Consider the following 18,553-nt stretch of genomic DNA (forward strand, 5'->3'; position numbering starts at 1 on the left):
AAATGCACACAATCTCTTAACATGCCCACACTAGTGGCGTGGCCAATGAACATGGCTGACGGGAAGCGCTTCTAGTGCGCTCCCGTCCGCGGTGATATCCTGCCGTGATCCTGAGGCACCCTGGGGCTGGGGGAGCCAAGTTCCTGGATCGGGAGGACATCTGGTGGTCGAGGGCGTGTTCGGAACCTGTTTCGGGCTGCGACGGCGCGGAGACGGCGGCGCTCGCGCCGTCCTGATGGAGCGGTGTGGGCCGCGTGGCCCTAATCCTTTTTTTAGAATCGTGCAGAGAGGTCCTGGGGGACGGGAGGGATATTGAAGCCCCCCCCTCTGAGCGCACAGGGGTTGCCTTCTGCGGCCCGTACTGGAGGTGCTATAACCTGCGATTGCAACGTGAGGAACGAGGGGCCCGCCTTCTGGTCTTGCATCTGGGCTGGCCTGTGAGCCAGGAGGATCGTAGTGCTGCTGCACCTATTGGACTTGAGTGGCTGCGGGCTCGGGAGGTGTGCTGCTGTGCCCCCCCTGAAGGCCTGGAGTGATGCTGCGGCCAAGGTTCCTGGAGGTCTTCCTGGTCATCATGGTAGAGGTGTCTTGGTGTCTCCGTTTCTGCACTATCCATGGCTTCTGCTGTGCTTTGGTCCCTATTCTGACCCTGTTGGTCAAAGTTACCTGTGTGCCTCGCAACTGCTGGAGAGTCTGGTGGCCATTTGATCTTCTTGCTTGGGTGGGCACTGAACTTCCAAGGAGTGGAGTGCTGCAAATACTGTTTTGATGGAGCTCTGCTGTCAGGAATCTGAGTGGGGCGGCCCTACGCATTTGGGGCCAGTGTGGAGCAGCATGGGGCGTCACAGGCGGACGGTAACACTATGGAATAGTATACTACCCCTGTTGCTCTCCCGCAGCGAACGGCTAGATTGGAGGTGAGCGGAGATGTAACCGATACACCATTGAGTGCTGGTGAGCCGTCGCGAGCGGAGCTACTTGCGGCCATTCAGGGCTCCCGGGTGGCACTTGAGGGCAAAATAGAGACAGTTGCGGTGGAGGTCAATTTGCTAAGAGCGGCCCTGCGGAAGGTATCGACAAGGTGAAGGCGGCGGAGGGCTCCATTGTAGAGCTTCAGTCGGAGGTGGGGACACTGCAGACGCAAATGGCGCAGGCCACATCTACGGTGGGACGGCTTGAGGCGCGGCTGGAGGACACGGAAGGGAGGTCCAGGCAGAACAATATCAGGTTGCTGGGCTTTCCGGAGCGTGCGGAGGGGTCTGCCACGGAGTCCTTTGTGGAGAACTGGATCAAGGACGTATTGCAGCCGGCTGGGCTATCTAGAGTCTTTGTGGTGGAGCATGCCCATCGGGCCCTCGTTGCGCCTCTGCGGCCTGGTGCCCCGTCTAGGGCCATCATTGCACGCTTGCTTAATCACAAGGACCGAGACTGTATTCTGCGCGCTGCACGGGAGTCGGATAAGGCACTGTACGAGAACTGCAAGATCTCAATTTATCCGGACTTCACTGATAAGGTGCAGAAATCTCGTAAAGGATTTATGGAGGTCAAGGCGAAGCTCCGAGCCACGAGCATCAGATACATGCTCCTGTATCCGGCACGTCTGAAGGTCTTGTCAGGTGGCAAAGCACACATTTTTGAGCACCCTGAGGAGTTGTGGCGTTGGCTGGAGATGTGGGACAAGGTGGCCCCTAGTAGGCAGGATGGGTTTGGAGGCGTCGCCCGACGGGCCTCTGGCTCGGAGGGCCGGACTGGAGATCACATGGTTCTGGGCGCCTTGTGGAGTCTTGCCACAGGGTTGAGGTTCAGCAGGATGGCACAATGGCGGTGGTGTCTGCTGACTCGGATGGGTGCACAGCCTCAGAACAGAACTTGGAGGCGGGCAGGGGCGCCAATATGACCTGACTGTTAATTTTGTTGTGTTGTTTCTCATCGGTCCTGAGGAGGTGATGCGGGACTGGGTGGGGGCTGACCCTCAGGGGCTATTGGTGCTTGGTTCTCAGGTTCAGGGGGGTACTGAGTGTTTCCTGTTTGATGCCGGGGGGAAGTGGTCACTCCACAGTTGTGGTAGGCCATTTGGTAGGGTGGGGGTTAGGTTGCGGTCCTGGCAGCATTTACGGATTGGACTCACAATGCTGAGCAAGTAGTGGCGGGACTGGAGCGCTCGGTTACTTTTTGGAATAAGTTGCCCCTCTCTGTTATGGGTCGGGCCGCAGTAGCAAACATGGTGTTTTTGCCCCAGTGCCTTTGGTACAGAACTCCTTGTACCCACTGCCTGCTTGGCTTTTTCGACTCTTGGATAGCCTGTTGATTTCCCCAGTATGGACGGGCAGGCGAAGCAGGGTGGCGTTGTCTGTGCTGCAGTGTGACCTGGGGGGGGTGGGGGTCTGACGATCCCCAACATCAGATATTATTATTATGTAGCGCAGCTACAATGTGCAGCAAAATGGTTGTCAGAGGTTGATATTTGGGAAAATGGATTGTATGCTGGTGTGTGCGATGGGCGGTGTTTGGCGCACATTCTCATGTCTGGGGGCAGATCAGACCCTGCTGCACCTTATCTGGTGAGGACTACTGCTGGGATTTGGGAACAGGTGGTGAAGCAGGTGCTCCGGCAGGCTCCCTTTGAGAGGAAATTAAGGATATGGGATCTTTTTCCATTTCGGAATATGGCAAGGACAATGTTGATGGAGGCCTGGCGATTGGGTGGTTGTGAGGTGGTCGGTGACCTGTACCCTAATGGTGAATTTCTCTGATTTTCTGAGGCTCAGGATTTGTTTGAGTGGGGCCCTGGCCAGTTCCTGCAATATGCAAAACTTGAGAGTGTAACCCGCGAGATCTGGGATGGTTTCCTGTTGGCCCCCAGGGCCTCCTCGATTTTGATTGGTCTTCTTAATTGGGGCGATGATACGCACTTGATTGCTCGGTTCTACAGGGCACTACCGGAAGATCACCGGCCGCGATTAGCGCGGGACGTAAGGCGTGGGAAGCTGATTTGGGGCTGCCTATTGAGGATGCTGACTGGGATGCGGCCTTATCATTGGTGCGAACGGTCTCATGTAATCATAGGTTTAAATTGCTGCATTTCAGCTTTGTGCACAGGACATGTATCACTCCCAGGAAACTAAATAAAATAGACCCAGGTAGAGGGGCCTGTTGTTCTCAATGTGGTAAGCTTGGTGCTTCATTCCTGCATTTGGCATGGTCCTGTAGAGCTGTACATGTATTCTGGCAGGAGGTGACGGCAGCGATCACTGAGGCTAATGAGCTTGAATTGGAGGCCACTCCGTTGTTGTTTCTCCTGGGTGTGGTGCGCAGATGGCGGGGTAGAGGGGTTGTCTGCAGGATGGTACAGTTAGCATTAGTACTGGCCAAGCATAGAGTAGCAATTGGCTGGATGAGCGCGCTGACCCCTGCGATTTCTGACTGGCTGCAGGATCGGCAGGAATGGGGAGCAGCGGAGGAGCAACACATGCGCATAACAGGTAGCGATGAAAGGGCGCTTACTGATGTGGCTGCTTGGGGTGCACTTCTAGAACGGTTCGCTGATGAGGAGGAAGTCTGCTCTGTGAGTAGCAATGTAGGGGTGGGTGACGGGGAAACACACTCTCCCTCTTAGCACTTGTGACGACCGAATGTGGAATTGATCTATCTTGACTTGTTTATGTTATCAATGGCCTGGTCTCATTAGGATGTGGGGCCAGTTCCTGGGATTGAGGACCGGACCGGGGGATGTGGTGATGTCTTTACCGATGATGCAATGCTGTATGCGCCCTTTGGGCATCCTTATATGTCTGTGACATCTTGCTCTGCTGTAACCTGCACTGTGTTGATTTTTATGTTGGTCTGTAATTTTTCATTTGGAAAAATAAAAACAGATAAAAAAAAAAAAAACATGCCCACACTTCAGACATGTCAGTGTGGCTCGAACTCTTTAAAAACTGCTGACTAAGGAGTTTTCTTCTAACACAGAAAAGTGGATGGTAGGAATGCTTGGAAATAGTCCAACCACTGGCAATCACTCGGGGTAGCATTTCAACCCCTTTTTTGCTATCCATGCCATCTCAGATTAGACACTACCAAATGCAAATCAGCCTTCGCTTCATTCAGCTCTAGTAGGAACAGCACAGACAGAACTGCCAAGCGAGGCACTCTCCAAGCCAGAACATAAGCACTCAACACTGGTTTTGTTCTCTTCAGCCCGGTTTAGCTTGGTTTCAGTCCCACAGTGAGAACAGGACCACCCTTTGCATCTGCAGCATTTTAAGAATTCAGAAGCTCATGCTGTGTTACAACTTAAGAGGTGCGATAATATATAACACCATCTTTAGGTTCCAATGAAACTAGAAATCAAGTTGAAAACATTGGTCATTGTCCACGATACTAAATATTTGAGCTGGAAAAGAAGATAATTCAGTCCTCGTTGGGTTTTCTTCTCGGTACAGCTCAGCCTCATCAGGTGGTAGTTCCAATGTATAGTAATGTGAGATCTGGGCGAAGGGCACACTGCAGATCTTCACAGTGGTTCTGATACTATCAGGTTTGGCTTTCCCAGGTTCCCAATGTCCACTTTGCATATCCAGTCCTGACATATGCAGTGCATTCGAATAACAATGTGCAAACTTGGTAACAGTTTATGGCACCCATGTCTTCTGGTCATGACATATGCAGTTCATCGAATACCAATGCATCAACCTGGTAACAGTTTGTGACACCCAGATCGCCTGGGCTTCTACAATCAGGGAGCCATATGTAGTAATCATCTAAGAAGCTTTCAGATCCTGCCATTGATGCACTAGAAAATGCTAACCAAGTGTGAAGCAGGGGGAGCAAACCCTAATGGGTTGATTCAGACTTTTAACCCCTTTGCTGCCAGGCCTTTTCCCCCTCAGGTGCCAAGCCTTTTTTTGGCTATTTGGGGCAGTTTGCGCTTAGGCCCTCATAACGTTTTGTCCACATAAGCTACCCATGCCAAATTTGCGTCCCTTTTCTCCAACATCCTAGGGATTCTAGTGGTACCCAGACTTTGTGAGTTCCCCAGAAGGAGGCCAAGAAATTAGCCAAAATACAGTGAAAATTTCGTTTTTAAAAAATAAATGGGGAAAAAGGGCTGCAGAAGAAGGTTTGTGTTTTTTTCCCTGAAAATGGCATCAACAAAGGGTTTGCGGTGCTAAAATCACCAGCTTCCCAGCTTTCAGGAATAGGCAGACTTGAATCAGAAAACCCAATTCTGCAACACAATTTTGGCATTTTACTGGGACATACCCCATTTTTACGATTTTTTGTGCTTTAAGCCTCCTTCCAGTCAGTGACAGAAATGGGCATGAAACCAATGCTGGATCCCAGAAACCGAAACATTTCTGAAAAGTAGACAAAATTCTGAATTCAGCAAGGGGTAATTTGTGTAGATCCTACAAGGGTTTCCTACAGAAAATAACAACTGAAAAAAAAGAATATTGAAACTGAGGTGAAAAAATCTACAATTTTTCTCTACGTTTTACTCTTTAACTTTTTCCTGCAATGTCAGATTTTTGAAAGCAATATATCGTTACGTCTGCTGGACTCTTCTGGTTGCTGGGATATATAGGGCTTGTAGGTTCATCAAGAACTCTAGGTACCCAGGGCCAATAAATGACCTGCACCGGGTTTTCATTCTATACCGGGTATACAGCAATTCATTTGCTGAAATATAAATAAAAAATAGCTATCAAGAAAACCTTTGTATTTCCAAAATGGGCACAAGATAAGGTGTTGAGGAGCAGTGGTTATTTGCACATCTCTGAATTCAGGGGTGCCCATACTAGCATGTGAATTACAGGGCATTTCTCAAATAGACGTCTTTTTTATACACTCTCTTATATTTGGAAGGAAAAAATGTAGAGAACGACAAGGGGCAATAACACTTGTTTTGCTATTCTATATTCCCCCAAGTATCCCGATAAAAATGATACCTCACTTGTGTGGGTAGGCCTAGCGCCGCGCGACAGGAAATGCCCCAAAACACAACGTGGACACATCCCATTTTTTGACAGAAAACAGAGGTGTTTTTTGCAAAGTGCCTACCTGTAGATTTTGGCCTCTAGCTCAGCCGGCACCTAGGAAAACCTGCCAAACCTGTGCATTTTTTAAAACTAGAGACCTAGGGGAATCCACGATGCGGTGACTTGTGGGGCTCTGACCAGGTTCTGTTACCCAGAATCCTTTGCAAACCTCAAAATTTGGCTAAAAAAACACATTTTCCTCACATTTCGGTGGAAGAAAGTTCTGGAATCTGAGAGGAGCCACAAATTTCCTTCCACCCAGCGTTCCCCCAAGTCTCCCGATAAAAATGGTACCTCACTTGTGTGGGTAGGCCTAGCGCCCACAAAAGGAAATGGCCCAAAACACAACGTGGACACATCCCTTTTTTTTTTTTTTTTACAGAAAACAGAGGTGTTTTTTGCAAAGTGCCTACCTGTAGATATTGGCCCCTAGCTCAGCCGGCACCTAGGGAAACCTACCAAACCTGTGCATTTTTGAAAACTAGAGACCTAGGGGAATCCAAGATGGGGTGACTTGTGGGGCTCTGAGTAGGTTATGTTACCCAGAACCCTTTGCAAACCTCAAAATTTGGCTAAAAAAGCACATTTTCCTCACATTTCGGTGACAGAAAGTTCTGGAATCTGAGAGGAGCCACAAATTTCCTTCCATTCAGCGTTCCTCCAAGTCTCCCGATAAAAATGATACCTCACTTGTGTGGGTAGGCCTAGCGCCCGCGACAGGAAATGCCCCAAAACACAACGTGGACACATCCCATTTTTTGACAGAAAACAGAGGTGTTTTTTGAAAAGTACCTACCTGTAGATTTTGGCCCCTAGCTCAGCCGGCACCTAGGGAAACGTACCAAACCTGTGCATTTTTTAAAACTAGAGACCTAGGGGAATCCAAGATGGGGTGACTTGTAGGGCTCTGACCAGGTTCTGTTATCCAGAATCCTTTACAAACCTTAAAATTTGGCTAAAAAAAACAAATTTTCCTCACATTTCGGTGACAGAAAGTTCTGGAATCTGAGAGGAGCCACAAATTTCCTTCCACCCAGCGTTCCCCCAAGTCTCCCGATAGAAATGGTACCTCACTTGTGTGGGTAGCCTAGCGCCCACGAAAGGAAATGGCCCAAAACACAACATGGACACATCAAATTTTTTCACAGAAAACAGTGCCTACCTGTGGATTTTGGCCTCTAGCTCAGCCGGCACCTGGGGAAACCTAGCAAACCATCACATTTATGAAAACTAGACACCTAGGGGAATCTAAGATGGGGTGACTTGTGGGGTTCTGACGAGGTTCTGTTATCCAGAACCCTTTGCAAACCTCAAAATTTGGCCAAAAAAACACTTTTTCCTCTCATTTCAGTGACAGAAAGTTCTGGAATCTGAGAGGAGCCACAAATGTCCTTCCACCCAGCATTCCCCCAAGTCTCCCGATAAAAATGGTACCTCACTTGCGTAGGTGGGCCTAGAGCCCACGAAAGGAAATGGCCCAAAACACAACGTGGACACATCACATTTTTTCACAGAAAACAGAGGTGTTTTATGCAAAGTGCCTACCTGTGGATTTTGGCCTCTAGCTCAGCCGGCCCTAGGGGGGGGCAGAAATGGCCTAAAATAAATTTGACCCCCCATCCCCCCGGGGAGCGACCCTTGCATACGGGGTCGCCCCCCTTGCGTGACGGCGCAAAAAAAAAGATCCCCGGTGCCTAGTGGTTTCTGCCCCCCCTTGGGGGCAGATTCACCTAAAATCGGCCGATTTGTCCCCAAGGGGGGCAGAAATTGTCTAAATACAATTTACCTCTCCAGGGGAGCGACCCTTGCCTGAGGGGTCGCTCCCCATCTAAAACAAACAAACAAACAAAAAAAAAACCACTAAAACAAATTTAGCCCTGGCTCCTAGAGGTTTCTGCAGATCGCCTAATAACAATAGGCGATCTGCCCCCCCTGGGGGCAGAAATGGCCTAAAATAAATGTGCCCCTCCCCCCCCCCCCCACCAGGGAGCGACCCTTGCCTACGCAAAAAAAAAGATCCCTGGTGCCTAGTGGTTTCTGCCCCCCCTTGGGGGCAGATTCACCTAAAATCGTCCGATTTGTTCCCAAGGGGGGCAGAAATTGTCTAAATACAATTTACCTCTCCAGGGGAGCGACCCTTGCCTAAGGGGTCGCTCCCCATCTAAAACAAACAAAAAAACACTAAAACAAATTTAGCCCTGGCTCCTAGAGGTTTCTGCCCCCCCGGGGGCAGATCGCCTAATAACAATAGGCGAACTGCCCCCGGGGGGGGGGCAGAAATGGCCTAAAATAAATGTGCCCCCCCCCCCCCCAGGGAGCGATCCTTGCCTACGGGGTCGCTCCCCTAGCGTGACGGTGCAAACAAAAAATCCCTGTGCCTAGTGGTTTCTGCCCCCCTTGGGCCCAGATTGACCTAAAATCGGCCGATCTGCCCCCAAAGCGGGCAGAAATGGCCTAAATACAATTTGCCCCTCCAGGGGAGCAACACTTGCCTAAGGGGACGCTCCTCATCTGTAAAACAACAACAACAAAAATCCCCGGTGCCTAGTGGTTTCGGCCTAATTAAAATAGGCTGATCTTCCCCCCTTGGGGGCAGAAATGGCCTAAAATAAATTTGCCCATCAGGGGAACGACCCTTGCCTAAGGGGTCGCTCCTCTTACGTGAAATTCACGAACAAAAAAAAAAACTCCCTGGTGTCTAGTGGTTTCTGTCCCCTATTTTTATGAGGCCAATCTGCCCCTAAGGGGGGCAGAAATGGCCTAAATATAATTTGCAACCTATGGGAGCTACCCTTGCCTAAGGGGTCGCTCCCCACGTCTAAAACAAAAAACTAAAGAAAAACAAAACAAAAACAAAAAATTATCCCTGGTGCCTATAGGTTTCTGCCCCCACCTGGGGGCAGAAAAGGCCTTAAAAAAAAATGCCGCCCCCCTGGGAGCGACCCTTGCCCAAGGGGTCGCTCCCTCATGTCCATTTCATTTTTTGAAATAACATCCCTGGTGTCTAGTGGGCGTTTTGACAGCCGGATTGCTTTCAATCCGCCTGCCAAAACGCAGAGAGAGACTTCAAAGGGAAGGAAATAACTTTCCTTCCCTTTGAAGCCTCTCTCGGCCTCCCCCACGTGATCGGAAGAGAAATGCTTTGCATTTCTCTTCCGATCGCGTTGGAAGCTGAGCTTCCAGCGCGATGGGAGGAGGCCCTGTGACTAACAGGGGGAGTGGGGGGGGGGGTCGGGGGAGGAAGGGGATGGGATTCCCCTTTCAGCCCTGGCCTTTGGCCCTCAGGTGGAGCGCTAGCGCTTCCCCCGAGGGCCGGTCCCAGGATGTAATGGTTACGTCCATGAGGCCACACGGGCGCAGCCATGGATGTAACCATTACGTCCGTGGCGACGAAGGGGTTAAAAGGAATTAGTCACGTTTACTAGTGTCACTATTCTAGATCCTCTTCCACACAAAACCTGCCTTAGGACCCCCTCTACAAGTGGACTGGAGTGGTAGCCCTGAAGGGAGTACTGCATCAGGCAATTACAAGTGGCCAACTACAATGACCTTGCCTTGGTTTATCAGGTCTGCACAGGAAAAGGACTCTATTTGTTCAAGTGCAGTGGCCCAATATTTGGTGTGAGGTTCCTGGCTGGAATCTAAGATTCCAGACACCCCAATTTTGCCACAAAATAACAGGGAACATAGCTTGATGCCCTAAATGTCCATTACCATAATGGTAGATGTTTTTCAGTCGTCATCATGGAAAGAACCACTTTAAGTGAAAATCTTGCGGATGGAAATTCCACCATTATTTTTTTTGGGTGATGGAATTTTCTTTATTAAATGTAGGGCAGATCGTTATGCCCTGAAGGAAGCCACCCACCCGATTATGTTTTACCAGATGCAGATATCTACCTACCTGGTTAAACCTAATAAGTTTATTGTCTGATTTCATTTCCCCCCTATCCAAAGCAGAATTGAGGCACTAGACCAAGTAAATCTGGGTACTCATTTTATTGCCTCAATTTCTTCAAGAAAACGGATAGTGTATGGTTATTGTAATAGATATACCAGTGGTAATCTTCATCTTCATTTACTGGTACGGCTTGTAATTGGGGCCATAGTTGGTATACTTAGTTATCACTTAGACTCTAGCACCTGCTTGATGGTGGCCTTTCACATGAGTTAACATTCTCATAAATGCTGGCAGACAGACACCCTGGCTGTTCCATAGATGTTTCTACTTCAGTAAGTTTGTGGCTTGCAGGGTCCAGAGTTTAACAACTTTGGCAAGATGCTCAACAGCATGACAGGTCCAAATGGGGTGCTTTGATCAACAGATGTGCAACTGAAAGCATTGTCAGTGAATTCGCCTTAACAACCTCCTCTAAGTAAGGCTAGAAATTCCCTAAACTCTCAAAGATCGTAATTTGCATTCCTTCCAGAGGGAAAGAGAAAAATTCACATATCCAACACACTACTTCAGCGTATGCACCTTGTACTCAGAATAGCACAACATTTTTAAGAGACATTTTGAGTTTGGTTATTGAGTTTACACTGTGTTCCTGAATCATACTCTTTGAAATGCTTTATAATTCATCTGCAGTAATTTATTTTTTAATCCTATCCCTCCTCCTTTAGGATAGATTTTTAAAAAGTTTTTTGCGATTTTATTTGCAAGATCTGGAATATACTTATAAGTTACCTACGCCAGTGGTTCCCAACCTTTTGACTTCTGTTGACCCCCACTTTATCATTACTGGAACCCCGGGACTCCCACTGAATCATAATTGGAATCTGGGGACCCTCCACTGAGTCATTACTGAAAGCTGGGGGCCTAATCTGAATTAATATCATTAAATGTTTTAAGCAGTCGCAGATCCCCTGTGGAGGCTTTTGTGAACCCTCAGGGGTCCCCGGATCACAGGTTGGGAACCACTGACCTAGGCCATGAACCGTCATAGACAGTCTATTTATTATCGTGTGTTTAGGAATATGTATGCAACAACTAAGGCTTAAAACAGGAGGAGGATTTTATTTATTTTTAGTACTATTCCTGATACTTGAACCAATTCCTTGGTTAACCTTCCACTGTAAACTCAGCTTATTTTTCCGTTTTGTGGCCTGTAGCGTCTGGGAATGGCTCCAGGAAGTCGCATGCCCATACCAGGATTGCAAGTTGGACCTCCTCCTGGATCTGCCTACGGACCTGGTTCTCCGATGAGACACGGAATGCCGCAGATGATGATGGATCCTTTTAGAAAGCGACTTACAATGCCACAAGGCCAACAGCCTCTGCCAGGCCAACGACGCAGGTACCGATGACTAGTTTCTTCACTTCATCAAAGATGTGCAATGACCTGTATAACTAATTATTAGAAATGTGACCCAAATATGGCAATTCAATATTGGTGGATCGCAGCTAGTACCCATTGATGAATTTGAAAAAGATGAAAAATGCAAGTTGCAGTTGTGTGTAATTAAATATCAATATCATTTCAACAACTTTTCAGTGAAACAACGATCTTCCCCCATTAATTATTCTTAACAAATCCACACTCTAGGAGGTGTTGTCTCTTTTCCCAAAATGCCTGAATGCTTCTGAAAACAGGTATGTACTTTACAGTGTAAGACAGTGCCTTATCTCGTTATTTTTTACGAACACTCCTATAATGCTTCAGTTCTGCTGTCTTTCATTCTGTATATGCTTCTTCATTAAATACGGTTGCTGAAGCTTAGAAATGTATGTTTAGCGTTCTATCCCTCTCAGTTCTGGTTTACTAATATGGGAAAAGAGTAATTCTTATAGTATGTACAGATCTGCTCAGCTGTTAGTAAGTGAGCCATTATGATGTCATCCGGTATTGCGAAGAGCTCCCTTTCAAACCATTCAAACCAAGTGCCACATCTTCTACTGATTACAAAGATTTCTTTTTTGTAGATGCAGTACTTGGCAATGTTTTTAGTTAGTTAATCATTTGCAAGGTTAATTTGTTAGAGAAAATGTATTAACTAAGATAAGTAATCATTTGTCAACTGTATTGTTTATTTTATATGCATTGTTCATTCATGTAATCTAACTTGCCCTTGTGTATATAGGATCAAGGGGGGAAGTAATTATTCAAAATTTGGTTGGTCTTAAGAGTAGCTTGTTTTACATAACACAATTTCTGAAATGCTGATTGGATTCTGCCAGTGTAACTTTATTAGTACATCAATAGTGCCACTTCACACCTTGCAAAGGGCATGATTCTCTACTCCTCTTGTTTTTTTTATAAACAGCTTTTAATTGATTTTCCAAAACAGATGAATAAAAGAGCACATGAGAAAGTCCCACCATTTCCCTCAAACCCTCTGATGTTTTGGAGGACAACCTCTCGCAACATAGACTATTCCTGTTTTGCACAACAGTCCATTGCCAACTAGGGTCCAAGGTGCTATATTGTTCCAGAGTTTCTTAATATCTCTTTTGCTGAGTAGTTCCAAGTCCCAATCAAGGTATGTTCTACTCTGGGCCCTCCCAGGTCTTCCAGGATCCCCAGTATGTCCAACCAGAGGGATGGATCAATCGATCGGGCGAGTACTCACAATAGAGTATGTAAGATATTCAGCAATGATTGAAGAGCTCCATATCATGTGATAAAAGTGGGAGCAACAAGAGCATTCAGACGTGCCACACCTTTGTGCTCGTCATAACCTCCAGGCATGACATTGGTGGCATGGAGATATTTATGCTGTATAAGCTTGAGTCGTGAGAGGATGGTGAGTACCCGTGGGGCCATACATGCTTCCCGTGCATCACTGTAAGCCAGCGTGCCAACCGAGCAAGCCCATTTGGCTTTAAAGACCCCAAACAGGTCCAGGGAATTATTAACTTGTGATTTATCGATTTTGGAAATACCACTTTTCCCAAAGGCCCCCACAGGGACACTGGCCTCGAGTGGGCTATATTCAGGAGCTACTGCTTGGGTGCCACTATGCTGTGCAAGTGTGTGCGGTAGTGGCAACTACCTGTAGAACTGGTACTCATGAAATTTGAAATCCGACTGGTGTTCTGTGAAGGACCTCATCTGGGCGCTTCATCAGACATCCCCCACCTTCAATATACCGATTAGACTCCATTTGGCAAATCCCCCTAGATATGTACTATGTTCTAGCTAACAGCCTTGCCATAAAGGGGTCTCCAATGCGATTTTCCATCCCACCCGGTCCACCTGAGAGCAGACCCCCATGCTAAAAGAACCACCTGTGTGCCCTCAGGAAGTATCCGAGGGACAGGGGAACTGTACAGCATACCCATGATCGTATCATATCTCATATGGGCCACTTCTAGGCAGAAGTCAGAATCAAGCACTCCATCATTTAACTAATCGTTTACCATCAAAATCTGAGAAGCCCAGTAATATAAACCAGTATCCGCCTTAACCATCACATCATCATAGGTCGATTGTATACATTTACCCCTTGCAGTCCAGGGCGGTCCTCCAGCCTACAGAAAGGAATTAATTTTGGTAACGAGGTTATGGACCCAGGCCTGAAGGATGACCAGTGGGACATTTTACAGCACATAAAGAAAGCATATCAGGGCCAGCATCTTTAACAGAGCTTCTATGCAGAATATATTGAATGGAAGCTTGTCCCGTCTTACAAGATCCTTCTTCTGGTGAAACTTTAGTGTGCCAAGATTAAGGTGGTCATTACGATCTTGGCGGTGTGGCCCGCCATACTGGCGGTGGCAGGCAGCCCTCACTCACCGCCAGGCTGGCTCCGTCAGGCAGCCTGGCAGTGGTCGGAATCATTATCCGACAGGACAGCGGTGCTGCCCCTCGGATAATGATCCCTAATCCTCCAGCATTTCCCTGGTGGGAAAACCCACCAGGGAAAGGCTGGTGGAGGGGGTGCCCTGGGGCACCCCTGGGGGCCCATGCACTTGGCATGGGCAGTGCAGAGGCCCCTGTGCAGTGCCCCATCGCGTAGGTCGCTGCCTGATTTTCGGATAGTGATGATCTGCACGACAGGTGCAGCTGGACCCGCTGCACAGAGGCATTGGCTGCGTCTCCATGTAGAGCAACCATCAATGTCCCGGCCAGGCATTCCTCTGGGCTGGCGGGCGGAAACACTGTTTCTGCCCACAGGCCCAAAGGAATGATTTTAATACGGCTGGCAGGTATCTGGAGGCACTGGCGGTCAGTAGTTTGACCGCCAGCATGAACACAGTGGTTTAACCGCCGTGTTCATTATGAGGGCCTATGTCTGAATGTGAGGTTTTGATCTAGGGCGATATGAGCAAGATGGCACCTACATTTGGGAGGAGGTGCTTATGCTCCATTGCCATGTTCATTCTGTGTATACAGTGCCTGGGGCTTTGAAGGGGGTATACAGCCGCATTGGTCTGGATAGACCAGACAAGAAAGCACCTGAAGTAGTATACTCACCAGGACCTTAGCATACAATTTTATCTCAGTGTTGATATAAGATGATTATTGGCGGTAAAACACCAAGCAGTCTTCTGACTGGCTTGGGTTTGGATGGCAGTAGTTGCCAAATTTAGACCAGTGAGAAAACTTCTGAATTTCCTCAAAATACATATCTAGTAGGAGCGGGAGGAGGAGTGATTCAAATCTACAGTAGTACTCAACTGGGTATCCATATGGTCCCCGTGTTTTGCAGAAGTTCATCTCCTTCAGTGCTGTTTCCATCTCAGCTTGTGTGATCAGCTGCTGCAATGGCACTCTTTCAGTAGAACTCAACTGCGGCAGAGGGAAATCCGCTATAAACGGGGAAGAGTGTTCACGAGGTGGGTGCTCTCACTCCCCATAGAGTAAGTGGTAGTAGCATGCAAAGACACTTGCAATTTCTGCTGCAGTGTAGATCCAGTTACCCTCACGATACAAAATATGAGGAACAAGTCTAAGGACCAGATCTATGGTGGCTAGCCAAAACAACAGTTTACCAGATTGGCCTTTCCATTCGTACACTCTATGGAGAAACTGTCCAATGTTGACAGGCCTCTTCAAGACAGCATCGTCTCAGGGAAACTGTTGATAGCTAAGCGGCATTGAATTTCCTCATTCTGATGGCCATTGTTATCTCGTTCCAGGGCCAAGCATTAAGGTGCAAAATGGGACCGGAGGGGTAGGCGAGTGTCCAAAGGTGGACCACCACAAGGGCATGATGTGAGATGCCCATAGGTAGAATGTGGGCAGCCGTTCTATTGATCATATCCATAGCTGGTAGAAACAGTAAGTCAATAAGGGACATTGTATGGTGTGCTACTGATGATTGTGTAAAGGCATGAGACTGCAGGTTTCACACTCCCCAAGTGTCACATAAACAAAGGCCCTCCATCCAGTCTGCCAGCCGTTCTATCCTACCCTGCTTTGCTTCCCTGGGGGCTGTGGAATACATGTATGGTATCAACACATCATTAAAGTTTCTACCAACTACAGTAACCCCCTGAGGGACCCAAGCATTAGCTGTTGGTTGGCCTCAAGAGTGTCTTTAACTAGCATCTGAGAGACAAATGTGCACAACAAGTTAAGCTGATCACTGTCAAAGGATCCTTCAAGGGCCATGTACCTCCAGAGAGGGGTCTAACTTAATATAGGCAACTGCAAACAGCAGGTGTTTAAGCAAAAGATTCACTACTCCACTGGATCTCTTGGTGTACTCTGCATTATACACCCCATGTAGGAAAGTACCCTCTTTTTGGCATGGTTGCCCTCATTTTCTGCCTGATGTGTGTTTGACTGTGTTCACTGGGATCCTGCTAACCAGGACACCAGTGATTATGCTCGCTCTCCTCTAACTTTTGTCACTGTTGTAGGAAGTTGTCTGTATATACTATTTCAAAGTAAGAAATAGTGTGCACAGAGTCCAAGGGTTCCCCTTAGAGGTAAGATAGTGGCAAAAGTAGATAATTCTAATGCTCTATTTTGTGGTAGTGTGGTCGAGTTGTAGGCTTATCAGAGGGTAGTGTTAAGCATTTGTTGTACACACACACGCAATAAATGAGGGACACACACTCAAAGACTTATTCCAGGCCAATAGGTTTTTATATTGAAAAATATATTTTCTTAGTTTATTTTAAGAACCACAGATTCAAGATTTACAATAAACACTTTAAATGTAAGGTACTTCACTTAGATACTTTAGGAAGTTTGAATGACAACAATATCATGTACAGTCTTTGTAAAAATGTCAATAAGCTATTTTTAAAGTGGACACTGCATAAATCAACAGTTCATGGGAGAGCTAAGTAAAGGTTAGATTAGGAGGTAAGTAAAACACTTACAAGTCTCAGTTTTGGGGCATAGGGCGGCCCTCCGTTGGTGGTTCAAGGCAACCCCAAAGATACCACACCAGCAGCTCAGGGCCGGTCAGGTGCAGAGGTCAAAGAGGTGCCCAAAACACATAGGTGCCTATGGAGAATAGGGGAGCTCCGGTTCCAGTCTGCCAGCAGGTAAGTACCTGCGTCCTCGGGGGCAGACCAGGGGGGTTTTGTAGAGCACTGGGGGGGACACAAGTAGGCACACAAAACACACCCTCAGCAGCACAGGGGGGCCGGGTGTAGTGTGCAAAGCGGGCGTCGGGTTTTAGATAGTAAATAATGGAGAGACCCGGGGGTCACTCTAGCGGTGCAGGCAGGCACAGGGGGGGCTTCTTGGGACAGCCACCACCTTGGCAAGGCAGAGGGTCACCTGGGGGTCAGTCCTGTGTCGAAGTTCGGTTCCTTCAGGTCCTAGGGGCTGCGGGTGCAGTGCTGGTTCCAGGCGTAGGGTCCCTTGTTACAGGCAGTAGCGGTCAGGGGGAGCCTCTGGATTGTGTCTGCAGACGTCGCTGTGGGGGCTCAGGGGGGGTCTTATCTGGTTACGCACGGGCTTGCAGTCGCTGGGGAGTCCTCCCTGAGGTGTTTGTTCTCTGGATCTCGAGCCGGGGGCGTTGGGTGCAGAGTGTGAAGTCTCACGCTTCCGGCGGGAAACGCGCACTCCTTTAAAGTTGCTTCTTTGTTGCAAAGAAGTAGCTGGTTTTGAACAGGGCTGCTGTTCACAGGAGTTTCTTGGTCCTTTAGTCCAGGGCAGTCCTCTGAGGCTTCAGAAGCCTCTGGTCCCTGTCGGATGCGTCGCTGGAGCAGGCTTTCAAAGTTGGGGACAGGCCGGTAGGGCTGGGGCCAAAGCAGTTGTCATCTTCTTCCTTCTCTGCAGGCTTGTAGGTCAGCAGTCCTTCTTGTTTCTTCAGGTTTCAGGAATCTGATTTCCTGGGGTCTGGGGAGCCCCTAAATACTGAATTTAGGGGTGTGTTTAGGTCCGGGAGGGCAGTAGCCAATAGCTACTGTCCTTGAGGGTGGCTACACCCTCTTTGTGCCTCCTGCCTGTGGGGAGGGGGGCACATCCCTAATCCTATTGGGGGAATCCTCCAGACTCAAGATGGATGATTTCTCAAGGCAGGGGTCACCTCAGCTCAGGACACCTTAGCGGCTGTCCTGACTGGTGGGTGACTCCTCCTTGTTTTTCTCATTATCTCCTCCAGCCTTGCCGCCAAAAGTGGGGGCAGTGGCCGGAGGGGCGGGCATCTCCTCTAGCTGGGATGCCCTGAGGCACTGTAACAAAAGGGGTGAGCCTTTGAGGCTCACCACCAGGTGTTACAGTTTCTGCAGGTGGAGGTGAGAAGCACCTCCACCCAGTACAGGCTTTGTTTCTGGCCACAGAGTGACAAAGGCACTCTCCCCCATGTGACCAGCAACATGTCTGGTGTGTGGCAGGCTGGCAGAAACTGGTCAGCCTACACTAGAAGTAGGGTAGGTATTCAGGGTGCATCTCTAAGATGCCCTCTGGGTGTATGTTACAATAAATTGCACACCGGCATCAGTGTGCATTTATTGTGCTGAGAAGTTTGATACCAAACTTCCCTGTTTTCAGTGTAGCCATTATGGAACTGTGGAGTTCGTGTTTGACAAACTCCCAGACCATATACTCTTATGGCTACCCTGCACTTACAATTTCTAAGGTTTTGCTTAGACACTGTAGGGGCATAGTGCTCATATGCCCTCACCTGTGGTATAGTGCACCCTGCCTTAGGGCTGTAAGACCTGCTAGAGGGGTGACCTACCTATGCCACAGGCAGTGTGTGGTTGGCATGGCACTCTGAGGGGAGTGCCATGTCGACTTAGTCATTTTTCCCCCCACCAGCACACACAAGCTGTGAGGCAGTGTGCATGTGCTGAGTGAGCGGTCCCCAGGGTGGCATAAGACATGCTGCAGCCCTCAGAGACTTTCCCTGGCATAGACCTTCCCTGGCATCAGGGCCCTTTGTACCAGGGGTACCAGTTACAAGGGACTTACCTGAGTGCCAGGGTTGTGCCAGTTGTGGACACAAAGGTACAGTTTAGGGAAAGAACACTGGTGCTGGGGCCTGGTTAGCAGTGTCCCAGCACACTTTCAAATTATAACAGCATCAGCAAAGGCAAAAAATTAGGGGGTAACCATGCCAAGGAGGCATTTACTTACACAACCCCCCCCCCCCCCACCAAA

At 48.4% G+C, this 18,553-nt stretch overlaps 1 protein-coding gene across 1 annotated transcript in view; it reads left to right on the forward strand.

Annotated features, from left to right (window-relative positions):
- The window catches only part of SMARCD2 (SWI/SNF related BAF chromatin remodeling complex subunit D2), a 631,810-nt gene that overhangs the window by 159,374 nt on the left and 453,883 nt on the right, over positions 1-18,553 (forward strand). The window contains exon 2 of the mRNA XM_069238057.1: positions 11,154-11,338. Within this exon, the coding sequence (XP_069094158.1) occupies positions 11,154-11,338 (185 nt within the window). The remainder of the gene's footprint in view (positions 1-11,153; positions 11,339-18,553) is intronic.

Source organism: Pleurodeles waltl, chromosome 6, assembly GCF_031143425.1.
Source record: "Pleurodeles waltl isolate 20211129_DDA chromosome 6, aPleWal1.hap1.20221129, whole genome shotgun sequence".
NCBI lineage: Eukaryota > Metazoa > Chordata > Amphibia > Caudata > Salamandridae > Pleurodeles > Pleurodeles waltl.